General features: G+C 45.2%; 1 protein-coding gene across 2 annotated transcripts in view; it reads left to right on the forward strand.

Annotated features, from left to right (window-relative positions):
- Positions 1–17,445, forward strand: part of ZDHHC8 (zDHHC palmitoyltransferase 8) — a 218,277-nt gene that overhangs the window by 167,042 nt on the left and 33,790 nt on the right. For both annotated transcript variants that reach the window (XM_085636173.1, XM_085636174.1), the window contains exons 4-6: positions 4,430–4,602; positions 9,895–9,997; positions 16,445–16,536. In XM_085636173.1, coding sequence (XP_085492299.1) covers positions 4,430–4,602; positions 9,895–9,997; positions 16,445–16,536 — 368 coding nt within the window. The remainder of the gene's footprint in view (positions 1–4,429; positions 4,603–9,894; positions 9,998–16,444; positions 16,537–17,445) is intronic.

The raw sequence follows: 17,445 nt of genomic DNA on the forward strand, positions 1-17,445 counted from the left end.
GAACCCTAATTCAAAAGACCGATTACCTACCTAGAAACCGATAACCTCTTTATCCTCATAGAATAACATTGACACTTTTTCTCCCAAAAAAGTTTCTGTCGACTAAACTAAGAATATTCCTTAAAAATCGCACAAATAACCTAACCAGATTTTCTCAACTGTTTGTAGGAAAGGTCCCAGTGCTGAACCCAGGTGTCCTGCACTGAGTAAGAAAAGTAACTAAAAAGTAACTTCCCTATGAATTGAATTTCCTTCCATAGGATAACATTGAGGGTTCGTTGTGAAAAAGTTTCTAAGTGTCAACTTTTGAAATACAATAATATTCTTTAAAAATTGTACCTTTAACTAAAACACAATTACTCACCTGTTTTCAGGAAATGTCCCAGAGCTGAATCTAGGATCCAACCCTGTGTTAGTAAAAGTAATCTGAAAAGTGACTGCATTTTACTTAAAAAGCCCATTCATTTGAATGTACTATACCTGCAATGTGTTGCAAACTGCTTACTTAAAACTGTAACCAAAACCAGTACAAGTCATACTGCAATTTTGAACTGTGTTCATACAAGCAATTTACTACTGCAAAGTATTTATATGCGTACCTGTACCAGGCGTGCTTGGTTCTAGAAATAAAACACCAGTATATATTTTTTTTATACAAAAACAATTGGCCTAGAGTTCAGTTCTTGAGTGTGTGAATTCATTTGCTGACTGAGTGTGTACATCAAATGCTTAACACTGTCCTCTGATACTGCCTTACTGCTCGATCAAGTTACCACTTTAGAGAGTAAGGTTATATCTAACTTTAACCTCTGCCAAACCTCTGGAGACCCTTGGACTCTATACACACTGTACCTCACTTTGGTGCAGTATATATAGAGCCAGTTTCTTACAATGTGTCTGTCTGATGGCATGCAAAATTGTGATATCATTCGGAAGAGTGTATTTGGGAGATATTTCAGCATGTAGTTTGAGAGGGAATATATTTGTCAAGGCTGGACTTAGAAAGAAATTTACAGAGCACTATACAGGAGCGATGGGCTGTGAAAAAATGTTGTGGTGGCAGACACCTGGCACATGGGTTGGTGGTCTAGTGGGGATCGTGAAAGGGTGAAATGGTGGATGGTTCTTAATTAAGCTCGGGTTGGATACGTTGCAGAAGAGTGGAGAGGATGTATTGGAAATCTAAAGAGGTGAGGGGGAAGGATGGTAAGTGGTAGACTCTTCAGGGAGTTGCATGGTGTCTCACGAACGGTCAATCCACTGATGGCGAGTCTGTAACAAAGTATTGTTTGTCACTAATTTTTTCCATAAGCGTGCTTGTGTGATATCATGTGAGACACTGTGTACATATGTGAGGTGGCATGTAAGTTCACATTATCGCCCAGAATTATGTGGGGATGAAGACTTCTACAGTCGTGTGGCTTCTCCTTCTACAAGTGTACACTCCAAGAAGGGACCCGCAAGGTAATGTGCTGTAACATCGCTGTATGACCTCTGCAGATCCCTTACAATGTATCACAGCTACAACTCCTGAATTGTGTAGGAATATACAACCTTGCACATTCTTTGCCATAGGCACCAATGCGCTTCTCTTATAGTCGTGCATGGTAAAGTTTTGAAGAAACCGGAGCTGTCCTGATGAATTTTTTAGACAATTCTGCACCAATGATCTCCCACAGAAATCATTCCTCGCACATTAATTAATAAGGAACGCTACAGCGCTTTATGATTAGGTGACTTTTCTTAATTACACTTTGAAGTACTGAATCTGTTGTGTTCTTTAAAGTGAAGCGTAAATTAATACTTTGTAAGTATGGAATGAATGCACTTGTGCTCAGTAACATCCTGGTATGTGTGCTACATGTGAATGAGCAAACTAACGCTTTGCAACTCAGTTAACAATTCAGTCAATGGTGCTATCTGATAACCTGGTTAATGCACCCCCCCCCCCCCCACCCCCCTTCTTGGTCAAAGTTATGTTTTGTTATACTACCCCTATTTTTATAGCGCTCATTCTGACATTCACAGGACCATTGGGCGCTAGCTGAGTTCGACACACTGCATCGCTAGTTTTGAGGAATCTATCATAGACCAGAAGCTGTTTTGTTTATGAGTTGTAAATTGTAAACATGAGTGTAATTCTTAAGTTGTATTTATGATTGGTGCTTCTGTTTGAGTCGAGAGTAGTACACAGTAGTGAGTTTCTTAATGAGTTGCGAGCATCGGTGTCTTGGTATGAGTTGTATCCTTTTAGCCCAGGTGAATCCAAGTTGTGACTTTATAGTGGGCTGGTCCCACATGTTCAGGGATCACAAGTAGACACTGTAGACGTGGCCAGGTAGAAGTAGATGATATTTATTAAGTTCTTAGGAAGAAGGTACAACAAGCTAGAAGAAGCCCCACCAGGAGCAGCCTCCTAGCTGCTCAGCCCATCTTCCCAACTGACTCCCACACTCAGGCACCAAAGCGTTCCACTCACACTAACATTCTACGCGGAACACTCACACTGGCTGAGCAGCTAGGTACAGAATGAAAGGGAACATATCGACAAGAACTGAGGATATTACAGACTTGCAATCATCATCCGTGTATTTACGAGTTTACAAGCTGTAGGCATCAGTGCTTTCTTGACCTGTAATCAGTAGAGTCTGAGTTGTAAGTTCTCCTCTTCAGCGCGTGTCCTTGAGGTGTAAATTGTAAGCATCGGTGTCTTTGAGATGAATGATGTTTACATTTGTGTATTTCTTTGGGTTGGGAGCATCGCTGCCTTGATTGTGAGTCGTGACATAGAAACTCAGGTGTATTGTTTGATTTGTGGTTTTGTGAAGTAGCGCATTTGCGAGTTTTAAGCATCAGTGTGTTTGTTTAGGAGTTGTAAGCCTTTGTATGTTTGTTTGAGTTGTGAGTTCTGTGCATTAGTGTATTTCATTGAGTTATGTGTCCCATTGTCTTTGTTTAATGAGTTATAGTTTTGTGATGTAGTGTATTTTCGATTTTTAAGTATCAGTGTGTTCGTTTAGGAGTTGTAAGCCTTTGTATGTTTCTTTCAGTTGTGAGTTCTGTGCATTAGTGTATTTCTTTGAGTTGTGTGCCCCATTGTCTTTGTTTATGAGTTGTAAAGTGTAAGCCTTGGTACGTTTCATTGATGGTCGGCATCCGTGTACTTGAGTAGTTAACATAAATGAGTTCGAGCTATAATTTGTAAGAATCCGTGTCTTTCAGTTGAAAGTTTTTAACATTGGTGTATTTCTTGGAGTTGTAAGTATCCGTGTTTTTGCTTATGACTTATAATTTATAAACATAGGTTGTAACCATCAGTTTGGGTATGGCTGTGCTATTCTTTCAAACGATGGATGTTGAACCTAATGTTGCTTGTCTGCTTAGGGTGCTACATAAAGAAAGCACAGCATGTGTTAGGCTTGTGCCTTGGACCAGGGAACTAGAAATATGTTTTAATAAAGGACTGCATTAGGCAGCAAAACAAGTGACATTTTGTGGTGTAATCCGTGCTTAATTTGTTAAAAAAAAAAAAAAAGTGCCAGGGCTCTCGTCAGAAGGCCACTGCAGCTTACACCACCCATTGCCCCTGCCGTGCTGTCAACGATAGTAACAACACAACTACCAACCATCACACTCCTACAAGTGTCACAATCTGGACTATTTCAGGCCCCCAAAGCTATTAGAATGGCTTGGGAGGCAGGTAATAATTATTAATTGAACATGCATTAAAAATGACTAACTGTTGTGGTCATCACTAAACTAGTGAGCTTGTGGCAGGCTGTCACAAGCACCAGTGTTGACAATTTAGTGCCCGTACCAAGCACCGGAAACCACCGGCTCAAATTAAGCACTGGGTGTTTTATGGGGGCAGTAGTGATGTTTGCAGTTAGAGGTGGTGATTGTAATGGCTCACACTCGAGTCTTGAAAAAGAATTTGATCCAGCCTTTCGCAGTTTAAAAAAAAAAAAAAGCATTGCTTTCTGTATACAATGCATGTAAGAGATTACAAAAATGCAGTGTGTGATCGTTGAGTGCGTTTTCAGTTGTAAATTAGTCCCTCATGCATTGCAGTGCAAACATTTCACAGGAGGCAGGAAGGTTCGCCGAACAGCCTATTGCGTATTGTGAGTGTGTAATATTGCCATGAGTGGACCCGTAGCCTCTATATATAATTTAGAGAAATGGTAGTAGAATGTCTTGCAGACAGCTACACTGTCACGCCCGACCAAAAAACCAATGGTATTCACCCAGTGTAATTACCAGAGGCTGTGATTGTCAAGAATGTTGTCACTCACGTTTGTGGTGCCATGATACTAAATACATGTCGTCTTACCCCAGATTCATACTTTTTTCAGGTTGGGCGTCTAATTTTTCTGATGTTGAAGTGCGTCTACCTATAGGTTGACCTCCTCTCTCTTTCTGCCGGCAGGACTTCGATCATCATTGCCCCTGGGTGAACAACTGCATTGGCCGAAGGAACTACCGCTATTTCTTCCTGTTCCTGCTGTCGCTGAGCGTGCACATGGTGGGGGTCTTCAGCTCCGGCCTCCTCTTTGTTTTAAATCACGCGGAGCGCCTGGGGGCGGTGCACACCACCATCACGTATCCTTCCAAGAGGGGCAACTGGGGAGGGGGTAAAAGCAAGATAGGGCAGAAAAAGTCTGTGGTTCTTGATCTTTTTGGGAACAGATCTTGGATAGGAGTAAAGGCAAAGAAAATGGATAGGACCAATAGTCTGCTCCACAGGAGAGATTACATGCAACTCCATTAGCAGTCCAGACCAGGGTCAGCCTTCGTTAGTGCTTAATTTGTAAAAAATAAAATAAAAAAAAGTGCCAGTGCTCTTGTCGCGAGACCACTGCAGCTTGCACCCTACATTGCCCCTTCCATGCTGCCAATGATAGTAACAACACAACTACTAACCATTGCACGCCTACAGGTGTGACAATTCAGACTATTTCAGACCCCAAAGCAATAAGAATGACTTGAGCGGCAGGTAATAGTCGTTCTAAATGTATATTCAATTTATAATGCACTGCAGTTGTGTTCATCTCTAAATTAGCCAGACAGCGCCACCTTGTGGCAGACTGTCACAAACGCTAGTGTTGATAATTAAGTGCCAGTGCAGAGCACCCAAAACTACTGGCTCAAATTAAGCACTGGCCTTACTGAAGATTCCTGAAGAATGTCACAGCCAACAGGAAAGAACCTGGAACCGTACACGTGATGAGCTAAAACCTTCCCAGTCCATTCGTGAGTGGTTAATCCAGTTCAGGGGTTATTTACATTTTATCACGTGTAGTTCTGTTTATCAGATTATAGGCGCAGGCCTGTGAGCACCAGAATGCCAAGAAAGACTGGATGACCTACACATACATGTACTCATGAGATTTAGGAGCTACGTTTCAACCTCAAAGGAGGTTCCCAAGAAATGTTGTTAATTTTTGCATAAAGTCACAGCTGAATGCAGGATGGGGGCTATTTTGCAAAAACCATCAAGTGGTCCTTTTGCTGTTGAAGGTGTGTGTTTACCTGCTGTTGATTTTAAAAGATGCCTTTACCCGGCAAGAAGCATGCACACTTCTGTCGCTTTCTGGTAATCTGCTCACAAAACGAAGGAAATCATGGTGTGCCTGTGGTCTTTTGCTGTAGCCTTTATTTTGTTCTGCATCTAGTGAACGCTGAATTTGTATCCACATTCATAAACGTCAGCAACACACCTGACCACCTAATGAAGAGAAACGAGGAGCGTTCTGGCTCATAGTTGCCAGAGGCCCATCCAGCCTGCCCATTTCAGTCCTGCCCGAGTAACCTGCCCATTTACTGAAGACAACAAGCACCAAGACGTCCAGTCAGCAAATGAGCCAAAATAATGACTGCTAGACCCATCAAAGCCTGCCCAAGTCCTGCATCAGAGGTCTATCCAGCCTCTTTTTAGACCAATCATGAGTTGTTACTGAACTTAATGACATGAAACAGAATCTGAAGATGGCAGATCTTTGTCTGCGCTGTTAGGGTCTTCGGGTCTGTCATGATTCTGCCGCCTGTCGATGGCCCCAACATGTTATTCAGAAAAAAGTGCCTCTGCTAGATGGAAGAATGACGCACAGCGTGTGAAACTAGGATAGATTTAAGTGGCACAAGTTATAGATGAGCACTTTTTGGTTTCTGCAGATAGGGACTGTGAAGCCCAGTCACTCTGCCCATGTCCAGCAGTCTCCTGTTATAGCCCTTACCGCCTTGCATTCTTTTGCCCCCTACCTGTAGTTTTCAACCTATTACAATAACTCCTGGTGCCCGTCTTGCATCCATTTTAAGGTTGATCCTTCCAGACTGCAAGCTCTCTGGTTGCAAAAGACCTACTGTCCGCTTACCAAGAGCTTAATGTCGGCTTAATATCCGCCCATTGCTTGCCTGTGATTGGCTTTATTGTCACCATTTGTTACTTATTCAATGTCTTGCCTTGTCCATCATGTATTTGTCCCTCTCCTGAAGCGTAGCTTTACTTCTGCCCTCCCACTGCTCATTTTTATGCAACATTTTTTTTTCTCTTTGATTACGTGCTCCATGAGAGTGCATGTTTTCCGGCTGTCTCCCTTGCATGCTTATTCCCTTCCCAGCGCTCCGTGTTTCTCTCTCGCCTCCCTGTGCGTCTCTCCCCCCTCTGACGCTCTGTGTTGCTCTTGCCCATGTGCTACTCCCTTCACCCTCATATTGTTCTCTCCCTCGTGCCTCGCGACCCTCCTTGTACTTACTCACATACTTATTGGCGCCCTAATTACAAGTATGCATCACGATGCATGCGCAGGCATATGTCATAACCCATGTGCACGCCTGCAAAATCATGTTTTTTTCAGCTCTCCTTTTACTCATGCAATACAACATAGATATGTTGCCTGCTGTACGGCATGGACAAAACGCATTGGTAGAGCCAAATATGTAAATAAAAACGAGACCTATTGTCTTTGTCAGTGCTTGTTAAATGTAGAGCTTGAAGGCGAGCTCTTCGTAGGCTTTGGTTGAGGCAGAAGTGTTGTCTTGTCTGTGTCTTGCAGGATTAACCAGCACAGACCCCGGCTACCCATCCACAGACAGTTGTGCAGTGACTCTGGGCTAAAGCCATGTCCTCTTAAAGCTAAGCTGGCGAGAGCCCTCCAGTCTCAAGCCAGGCACTCGGGAGCAGATTGGCCAGTGGTGGCCAGCATGGCTTGCGGGTGGTGAGATGGCACAGGAGGTCGCGATTACGGGAGGGTTTGTTGTGATTGGTAAGCACCCAGGCTCCCCTGACCAATTGCAACGCTGCAATGCAGCGTTGTGATTGGTTTTAAGCATCCTGTTTCGACGCTCAACCAGGGAATGTGTCCCTGGGCATGTTCTCCATGCACGGTGTAATGTAGCGTGCAGGGAGAATGGGGAAAGTGTGCATGACTGGTTTGGGCGGCCCAGAGGGCCGACGAAACAGTCATTGTGCACTTAGGAGTGTGCAAACCACTCCTCCCCGGCCCTGCTCCAGGAGCAGTGTAGCCCTGCCCACCCTCCCATCCGCAAAGCAGAACAAACATAAAATGATAATAAGTGAAAGTTATTCTTATTTTATGTTTCTACTTCTTGCACTGCTTGAAAGCAGTGGGGCAACGCTCCTCCGGCATAGCGGAGGAGCCGCCACTGAGGTTGGCCTATAGAAATGTCATGAAAGACTCTAAAAGGCCAGGAGGGTTGGGACCCAGACAGTCACATGCCAGCTGTGATCTGTGCCCCATCCCCCGTCTTGTGAGGTGAGGACCTATCATGGTTTACCTTTCGGCCAGTACACCTCTTCTGATGCAAAGCTAGTGCGTGGATGCACTTTGCTTACACCATGGCATGAGGCCGACTCCTGAGAAAACGCACATCTGTGCTCATCGGGGGCTCATTGCAAACTCCTTGCCTGTTCTCACTTTCAGAAACTGGGTCACGGTCGCCGGTGCTCAGGAGGACGCATGCTCAAAACAGCAATACTGCATTTTCAAGGACCCGCCTTTGCCATTCTACATCAGAAACCTGCCAGAACAAACCTGGCCTATTGATTGTTTACCTCTCCGAAAGCCTTGGCAAAACGTCACTATTTTACAGATTTGGCTGGAGATTATTAAAATGTGGTTCATCCGGACCAATCGGAGAACGCTCTGTGGCTCGACTAGAACTGGAACGTGTTCTCACACTGACCAATCAGAGAACGCTCTGTGGCTCGACTAGAACTGGAACGTGTTCTCACACTGACCAATTGGAGAACGCTCTGTGGCTCGACTAGACTTGGAACGTGTTCTCACCCTGACCAATCAGAGAACGCTCTGTGGCTCGACAAGATCTTGCACGTGTCCTCACCCTTACCAATCAGGTCATATGTTTTGCATCTATCAGGCTGGTGCCTAGAAAAGATGCTCGGAAGACAGAAGGAACTGGCCAGGGTGGCATCTTCCAGGCTTAGCCTGCAGCCAGCTGTGGAGCCCAGCTCTTCCAGCTGGAAAGGTCAAAGGCTTAAAACCGAAAGTGATCGAGCTACGGAACTTAAGTCTCAAACTCCCAAGTAACAAACCTTTCACACCTGAATGTGCACAAAAAGCCATTTGATTGTAAAAATACGACCTTATTTGCCGAATTAGGATGCGAGATTTTAGAATTGTACAGTGTGTCCACGACAGGGGTAGAACATTCATCAATATATCGCATTGCCCACCGTCGTAAGTTGGGGGTCTTTAAATGTGGGTCTTTCGTGGGAGGAGCAAAGGGGTGTTCATTAAAAATGTTATAACCACCCTCAACAATGTTGTCAGAAACCTTTCCAGTCGGGATTTAAATCTTTTCCACAGCTAAAAATAAACCCAAAATTATATAATAGTTGCATAAATGGGTGGAAAGACTCCCAACATCCCAATATTTTAGAGACCGTGTTTGGGAAGCGCTTTCCCTACAGACAAAATAAAAGCAGAAACGTTTTGCATGCAAGGTCACATTTCTGAAACATTTATTCAGATTTCAAATCTGCATGAATAAGAGTTTCAGAAAGGAGTAAATTAGGCTCCTAAAGCACTTATTATAAGTTGTCCGTTAATTATTTAGATAATACAGGCCACCGTAGATGCTGTTACCGGCCGAAACTTCATCGTTTGGTGATGAAAATAAGTGGCCCCTTCTGTGATGGACAAGGAGGGTCCGCTTAGGAATGGGGATGCACCGGTAGAATGGGATGTAACGCACCCACCCGCTCCCCTTGTTATTCCTTATTCCTGTGCGGATTTTCACCTGGGGCATTTTCACTTGGGGATTTTGGCTGCTTTCAGCAACTGGAATTCCTGTCGTGAACTGTTTGGGCCTCTGATGTTTCTGCATTATTCTTAATTCCGGATTGGCCCGGTAACCAGGCCCGGTTAATCGGAGACTACAAGTAATTTGTAGCGAGGACCTTCATGCACTACCGAAGTTCTTTGTCCGTCGTAGTCTCGGGCAGTTTTGAGAATCCCCTAAAAAGTCAAAAAGTTCAAACAGTGATGTAAATGTACTGGGGTAGTATCATGATATTTCAAAGCTGGGCTTTGTGAATTGGTCATACCCACAATTCAATAAAAAGGAATTTGGAGGGGAGCATTGTTTTCACATGATAAAAATGATTGCCTTTTTACACTAGGCTACCTTGCCCGAAGAATACCTCTATTTGGCTAACACATATTTTTGGTCCATGAGACTAAAGAAGGTGTCCTCCGTACCGAGGTGCCTCATGAATAAAATACTTTCCTCATCCTGTTACTTTGAGCCTCTCTCATCTGAGAGCATCTTTTCCCATCAGACAATGTATCCTTGCTGCACGCGGCTTCCTAGAGTGTCTTTGTGTTTTTTTTCCTTAAGCCCGATCTCCAGCATGGGCGTGATGTGCGTGGCGGGCCTGTTCTTCATTCCCGTCATTGGCCTGACGGGCTTCCACATGGTCCTGGTGGCTCGCGGCCGCACAACCAACGAGCAGGTACGTGATGCGCCAGCGGTGTGAAGCTATCCCATGCTACGTGAGCGTATCCACAAAAAAGAAAACCTGCCGCAGTAGGTACAATGTTTCAATAATAATGAAATGGGCATACTGTGCTGTGCAACTGATCTCATTAGATACATTTAAAATATACTTCCTGTGCAAGGATTTCAAAGCATCCACCGACTATAAAAAATAAATTAAAAAAAGAGTAAAAATATAGAATACAAAAAATGGGGTAACTTCTTCCCAGTACCCTCCTCTGACACCCCTCATTACAGCACTAACTATGAATTAATGCTTCCTATAGGAGGTAGGAATATTACTCCCCAATTCTCTTTCAATATGAAATCCTGAAGATTATTCAAGACAATAAATAAAGCATTCGTGGATGAGCAGAAAAGTGAACCCTATACAATGTTAGGAAAAGCAGCGATTTAAATATTAAACATAAAATAGTACCCAAATATTAAGACAATATGTGTTATATTATTGTTTTTTCTAACTTCTTAAACAATTTATAATGATTCATCATTATTACGGAAGTTTTTCAACTTTTTATTTTGTATTCTTACTTTTGGGGAGTGGAGGGCTATGTTGTTCTATAAGAGCAGCTATCCTTTGTGGTTACTGTAGACTAGAGTGGTAAGTTAGAGAACGGTGGAGGTTATTGGGCGCCCAACTCATCCCAGGAAGGATTTCCTCAGTTTGGGTAACCTCCTGTGTAGCCTTTAATACAAGGCCGTTTTATCAGAGCAACAAAAGGGGACTCTTCTTAACTTGCTGAAGTATTACGATTCCACTTTAGCAAACACTGGTAATTCTTGGAAATTCTATCAAATTCCCAGCACGCTGATTGAATGCATTTGTGAATCTTTGCCAACTTGCATTTGCTCTGTTTCGGTCACTAGCATGGAGGATGGAAATTGTAACATTTCCTGGACAGCATCGTTTTATATCCTCAGAAGTTATGTTGCGGACAGTTTTAAAATGTACTTCTTTTTTTTGTCAGTGACTGTGGTAATGGCTGCTACTGTAATGCATAGAAAAGGCCTCATCTGGGCTGCAACCGGCTATGCAGACCCCAGCGATGCCTGTACATCTGCTCTCAGCATGGAATACCCGGGAGTTGTCTACAGACAACCACTTGGTCTGCAGGCACCATCGATGCCAGCATAGCTGCTTTCAGCATAGGAATGCCAGGATGTGGCCTGCAGGCACCAGCAATGCCCACATACCTCATGTCCACAAACCTGTTATCAGCATGGGATAGCCAAGAGCTTATCTGCAGACACCATAGACGCCGGCATAGCAGCTCTCAGCATGGGATAGCCAAGAGCTTGAGTGCAGACACCGGCGACGTCGGCATAGCAGCTCTCAGCATGGGATAGCCAAGAGCTTGTGTGCAGACACCGGCGATGTCAGCATAGCTGCTCTCACTATGGGATAGCCAAGACCTTGCCTGCAGACACCGGCGACGATGGCATAGCTGCCGTCCGCATGGGATGGCCAAAAGCTGATCGTCCGACACCAGCGACACATCATAGCTGCTCTCAGTATGGAATAGCCAAGAGCTTGTCTGCAGACACAAGCAATGCCGGCATAACTGCTCTCAGCATGGGTTAGCCATGAGCTGGTCTGCAAACACCAGCAACGCAGGCATAGCTGCTCTTAGCATGGGATAGCCAAGAGCTTATGTGCAGACACCGACGACGTCCGCATAGCTGGTCTCATTATGGGATAGTCAAGACCTTGCCTGCAGACACCGGCGATGATGGCATAGCTGCTGTCCGCATGGGATAGCCAAGAGCTGATTGGCCGACACCAGCGACGCATCATAGCTTCTTTCAGTATGGAATAGCCAAGAGCTTGTCTGCAGGCACAAGCAATCCCTGCATAGCTGCTCTTAGCATGGGAAAGCCAAGAGCTGGTCTGCAGACACCAGCAACGCAGGCATAGCTGCTCTCCACATGGGATAGCCAAGAGCTTTTCTGCAGACACCAGTGATGCCAGCATAGCTGCTCTCAATATGGGATAGCCAGACACCAGCAATGCAGGCATAGCTGCTTTCAGCATGGGATATCAATGATCTTGTGTCCAGACACCAGTGACACCGGCATAGCTGCTCTCAGAATGGAATAGCCAAGAGCTTGTCTGCAGACACCGGTGATGCAGGCCTCTGCATGGGATAGCAAAGAGCATGTCTGCAGACTCAAGCGATGCGGCATAGCTGCTCTCAGCATGAGCTAGCCAAGAGCTTGTGTGCAGACACCAGCGATGCAGGCATAGCTGCTTTCAGCATGGGATATCAAAGATCTTGTGTCCAGACACCAGTGACACCGGCATAGCTGCTCTCCGCATGGGATAGCCAAGACCTTGTGTGCAGGTACGAGAGACACTGGCATAGCTGCTCTCTGCATGGGATAGCCACGAGCTTATTTGCAGACACAAGCGACTCTAGTATAGCTGCTCTCTCATGGGATAGCCAAGAGCTTGCTTGCAGACACAAGTGGCGCTGATATAGCTGCTCTCAGCATGGGATAGCCAAGAGCTGGTCTGCAGACATCAACAATGCTGACATAGCTGCTCACCGCATGGAATAGCCAAGAGCTTGTTCGCAGACACCAGTAACGCCAGCATAGCTGCTCTCTGCAGACACCAGCTACGTCGGCATAGCTGCTCTCAGCATGGGATGGCCGAGAGCTTGTCTGCAGGCCGCAGCAACGCTGGCATAGCTGCTCTCCGCATGGCATCACCAAGATCTTGTCTGCAGACTTCAACGATGCTGACATAGCTGCTCACCATAGCCAAGAGCTTGTGTGCAGACACCAGTATTGTAGACATAGGTGGTCTCAGCATGAGCTCTATAGAAAACATAAAGATCCACCCCCAGATTGATGTTTAACCGTGTCCTCCCAGACCACGCATGTTTCCTACAGTGGTGGAAAACACACAGTTTTGTTAAAATACCCCTCACACACCAAAAGGGCCCTTGGTGTCATGCTTCATCATAGGGGTCTTCCCGCCCAGCTGGGGGACGGGGTGTGCTACGACCTACAACAACGTGGGAGCGCTACTTCTGAAAAAAACAAGACTGTGTGTCGTGTAGGACTGCGAGTGGAAGGGTCAGGAGTGAAAGAGAGTGAATTAAAAACAATACCTGGCTCTTTGGAGTAAAAAACTTTAATATTCCTTTGAGCTGGTATTATTAAAAGTGGGGTAAAAGGGGTGGAGGTATATTGCCTCAATGAGCAGTCCCTCTTATGTCTGTCAACATGTTTTGAAGCCCTCCGCTGGCGGCTTCTTCAGGACCGAAAGGATCCCTTCTACACTCACTGTATAATACGGAGCGATGTCAATAAGGTATCTAAAAAAATAGGGGTGTCTAAAGAAGTAGTGTATATACATGTAGTGATTACTACGTGGTGAGCATGCTAAATAACCATGCACAGTATACTACTTTGTAATTTGATCCCTAAGGAGATAATGCCCCATGAGCCTTAAAACGGGTGGGAAGGGTGCCTCTAGTCCCACATACTCCAAGGGCGCTGCCTCTCCTATGTCTTGCCTCCCTGCGGCATGAGCTAGCCAAAATCTTGCATGCAGACACCAGCAATCCGATGTAGCTGGTCTCAGCATGAGCTAGCCAAGAGCTTGCGTGCAGACACCAGCAATCCGATGTAGCTGGTCTCCGCATAAGCTAGCCAAGAGCTTGCGTGCAGACACCAGCAATCAGTCGTAGCTGGTCTCCGCATGAGCTAGCCAAGAGCTTGTGTACAGACACCAACAATCCGATGTAGCTGGTCTCCGCATGAGCTAGCCAAGAGCTTGTGTGCAGACACTGGCAACTCCAGCATAGCTGCTCTCCGCTTGACACAGCCAAGATCTTGTCTGCAGACACCAGCATTGTCAGTATAACTGGTCTCCGCAAGGGATAGCTCAGAGCTTTTCTCCAGACACCAGCGATGCCGGGATAGCTGCTCTTGAGATGGGATAGCCAAGAGTTTGCCTGCATGCGCATTGCCTTTTCTTAGGTCTCCGGGCATTGACAGATTACTGGAAAGTAACACTTAGGCCCTAGGGCTACTGTTGTTTACCAATATGCGTCCTAGGACCACAATACTATGACACTCAAACTGAATGCCCAGTTACCCCCTGTTAAGTCCTAGAAGGAGTACATGGCCATTCCATTTAAATGACTCTTAGGGTACCGGGGGGTGAGCAGTCGGGGCTTACTGCTGGACATGGTGTGGCGTTCGAAATTCAGACACCGTGCAACACTTCAGATAACAGTACATAATGTTGAAACTCCAGTCAGTTCTAAATTGTTATGAAGTAAAGAACTGTCAAATACTGCAAATAAATTATAGCTCACTTTAAAATAGGGTACACATCGAAAACCAGAGGTATCTGGCATCTTCAGGGCCAGAGACCCAACAGCATTCTTCATTCCAGCGCACTCGTGATAAACGTGAAAGTAGTTTAACACACTATGTCCAATGATCACCAATGGGAGATGATTCGGGTCATGGCGGCAGAGTTTGCAAGTGCTCTGGTCGCTCTAAAAACAGAGGTTTGAGTGAAGAGACCGGCAGGATTACTGGTACCCCGGCTTACTTTGATGCAGCCACCTATGATTCCAGGGATGCTCTGGATTAAAATGATGCACCCCTAAAAATTGAGTCCTTTTGATAGCCTCAAACATTTCTAACCCAAAACCCACTGCCCACATAACTAGATAGTAGTGCTATATACATTCCCTCCCAAAGACTACTATCACCGAAGCTTCTTGGTGCTGAGGTGTCCTACATTAGCATAACTACAATCCGTTATCTCTTAAAGAGGTGGGTCTTTAATAGTTTTTGAAACTTAAAAGGTTCTACTCCGCAGCAGATTGAGAGGGAAGGTATTAAACCATTTGTTTGCTGTAGCTGAACAAGCACCGTCACCCACCTCAACAGTCTCACTAGAAACCAGTAGCAGCTGATACTCTAAATATTTTTTGGGGCAACCAACCAACCACTCAAATGGTCTTACTCGCTGCATGCGCTGGCTTGCCTCCTCTAGTCCTCGACTCCTCATGCTTCAGTCCCTCGGTGCTGGTCTGCAGCAATTCTCCACACCAATCCAGACGCTGCTTTCATACTGCTGGTAATGTTCAGCAGCATGAGAGCAGTGCCGGGATTGGCTGTCGCGGGCTGCTTCGACGCTCCAGCAGGCAATGCGGGCCTGTGCCGGCTCTCCACCCAACTGTCTAAGACAGTTGAGTGGAGAGGTTTAAAGTGTGCATGTCAGGCTGGCTGTCATTATACAGCTGGCCAAAATAGCATGCGTACTGTAAACTGATGGAGTGAGCACCACTCCCCTGCTGCCATTCAACAGCAGTGGCCCCCAAACACGCCCTGGGCTGGAGACAGTTAAAAATAAACTGGTAATAAACTAACTTTTTTACCATTTTATTTTTACCTTTGCAGCATTAACAGCAAGGGGGTGATGGCCCTCCACCCTAATGGAGGGGCCGCAACTGAAAACGGCTGGCTATATTGTAGATCTTGAGCTGGAAAACGCCATTGAAGTTATCAACTTGAAACTCTGGGCTGCGTAGTTGGAGGTCTCGAACAAGGACTGCCAACTTGAAGTCAATTCCCAGTTTCATCAGAAGCCAATGTAATCTGTGAAAGGCTGGAATAATCTCTGCTCTCCTGGATTACTTTGTTACCAGGCGTGCCGCAGTGGTTTGCACTAGTTGCAGTAGTTGAACGAGTGTGCCTCATGCGGCAAGATAAATGGTGTTGCCATAATAAAGTCTTGATTGAATGCCATTTCCTTTCCGAGTCATGGTGGTCAATGGCTAGCTACTGAGCCACCGATCCTTATTTGGGCACAGTTGGTAACAAGTGGGACAGTGTCCAATGTCTGTCCCAAAAGGCCTTATATCTCCGAATCTACCTCTTGCAATAACGTTTAGTGGTGCTGGGACACCAGCCGGGACCAGTGGCACACCCTGGGAGTCATGGTGGCTCCAGTGGCTACTTGCGACTGGTCCAGTGGGAGGGCTAGCATGATGGATGAAGTGGTTCTAGATTATTTTTACTCGATCAGATCCTATGGGATGACCAACAATCTTGAGGCTCCATAGGGGCAGTTAGGTAGGTACAGATACGCCTCCTGTGAAGATGCGGCATCATCCTTCGCAGCCTGTGAAGATGTGTCGCCATTCTGTCCACCATGACCTCTTCTTTAACTCGCTCACTGGCACACGGTGTCCTCCTAGCCATCGGGCGTTGGTTTGTACTTAACTCGAAGTGGTCAAGTGAACTTCTAGCTGAGCGTGATGTCCCTTTGTATTTGTCCTAAGAACCACTAACCCTTGAAGCTATTTTGGCTGGTAGAATGCAATAAATAAATTCAGGATGTATGATCTGTCATTTTATGTTTTTTTGACAGGTGACGGGCAAATTCCGCGGCGGTGTTAATCCTTTCACCCGAGGATGCTACGGCAACGTGGAGCATGTTCTGTGCAGCCCCCTGGCACCCAGGTACGGCTAGGGGTGTAACAAGTGGAATTAGGGGTAGCGGGGTCAGGGAGCTACAGCTTCATTATTAGTAACCAGCTACAGAAATCGTGGGATGCAACCAGATACAGCTTAAGCAAAAGTTGGGGACCCCCTCTATACAAGATAATTTGAGGTCAAGGAGAAGAGGGGAAAGCAACTACACAATCTAGAAAAACTCCCTCATGTCCTATATTTCTTTCACAAATCTGAAATTAAATTCAGCATGGGCTAACCAACTATACCATAACAACAACAGAATACAAAAGTCTGTCAGTGGGGAAGGCCACTGACTGTCAATGTCATATGTGGCCGTATTTTTTGCTGGTGAAACACGTTCTAGAAACCTTGCGTGTGATATGCACTAGGTTAAATATGACAGACTTTTGTATTGATGGCACTAGTATCCCCTGGGTGTCAATGTGTTTTTCTGGTATCTGGCTAAGGTCCTGAGGAAGGCGGTGCTACCATTCTTTATGCCACCGAAACAAGCGTCGACCAATGTTGCTCAGATCCTGCTGTACACAGTCACTCTAATTGGTCGTGGAGATTGTGCAATCTTTTGTCTCCTACTTCCCGGATATATGCATTTGTGAATGTTGTCTGAGTTTGTATGAGGTCGGATGTTTGTGGTGTAGCATGTATGAATTTCATGATCTTTCATTCAGGGGGCATTAACTGAATGTTTTGTATTTAAATTTTGTGTAACAACTTTGCTCATTTGTATGTACATGTTTACAATAATATTTTTATATTAAAAAAAAGTAAAAGGATTTTGATACATAAAAAAGAAGCTAAATAAATAATATTAAAAAGCTTTTCTTTTAAATTCTGTTGTTGTCATGATATAGTTGGTTAGCCCATGCTGAATTTAATTTCAGATTTTTGAAAGAA

The sequence above is a fragment of the Triturus cristatus genome, chromosome 11 (genome assembly GCF_964204655.1).
Source record: "Triturus cristatus chromosome 11, aTriCri1.1, whole genome shotgun sequence".
Taxonomy (NCBI): Eukaryota; Metazoa; Chordata; class Amphibia; order Caudata; family Salamandridae; genus Triturus; species Triturus cristatus.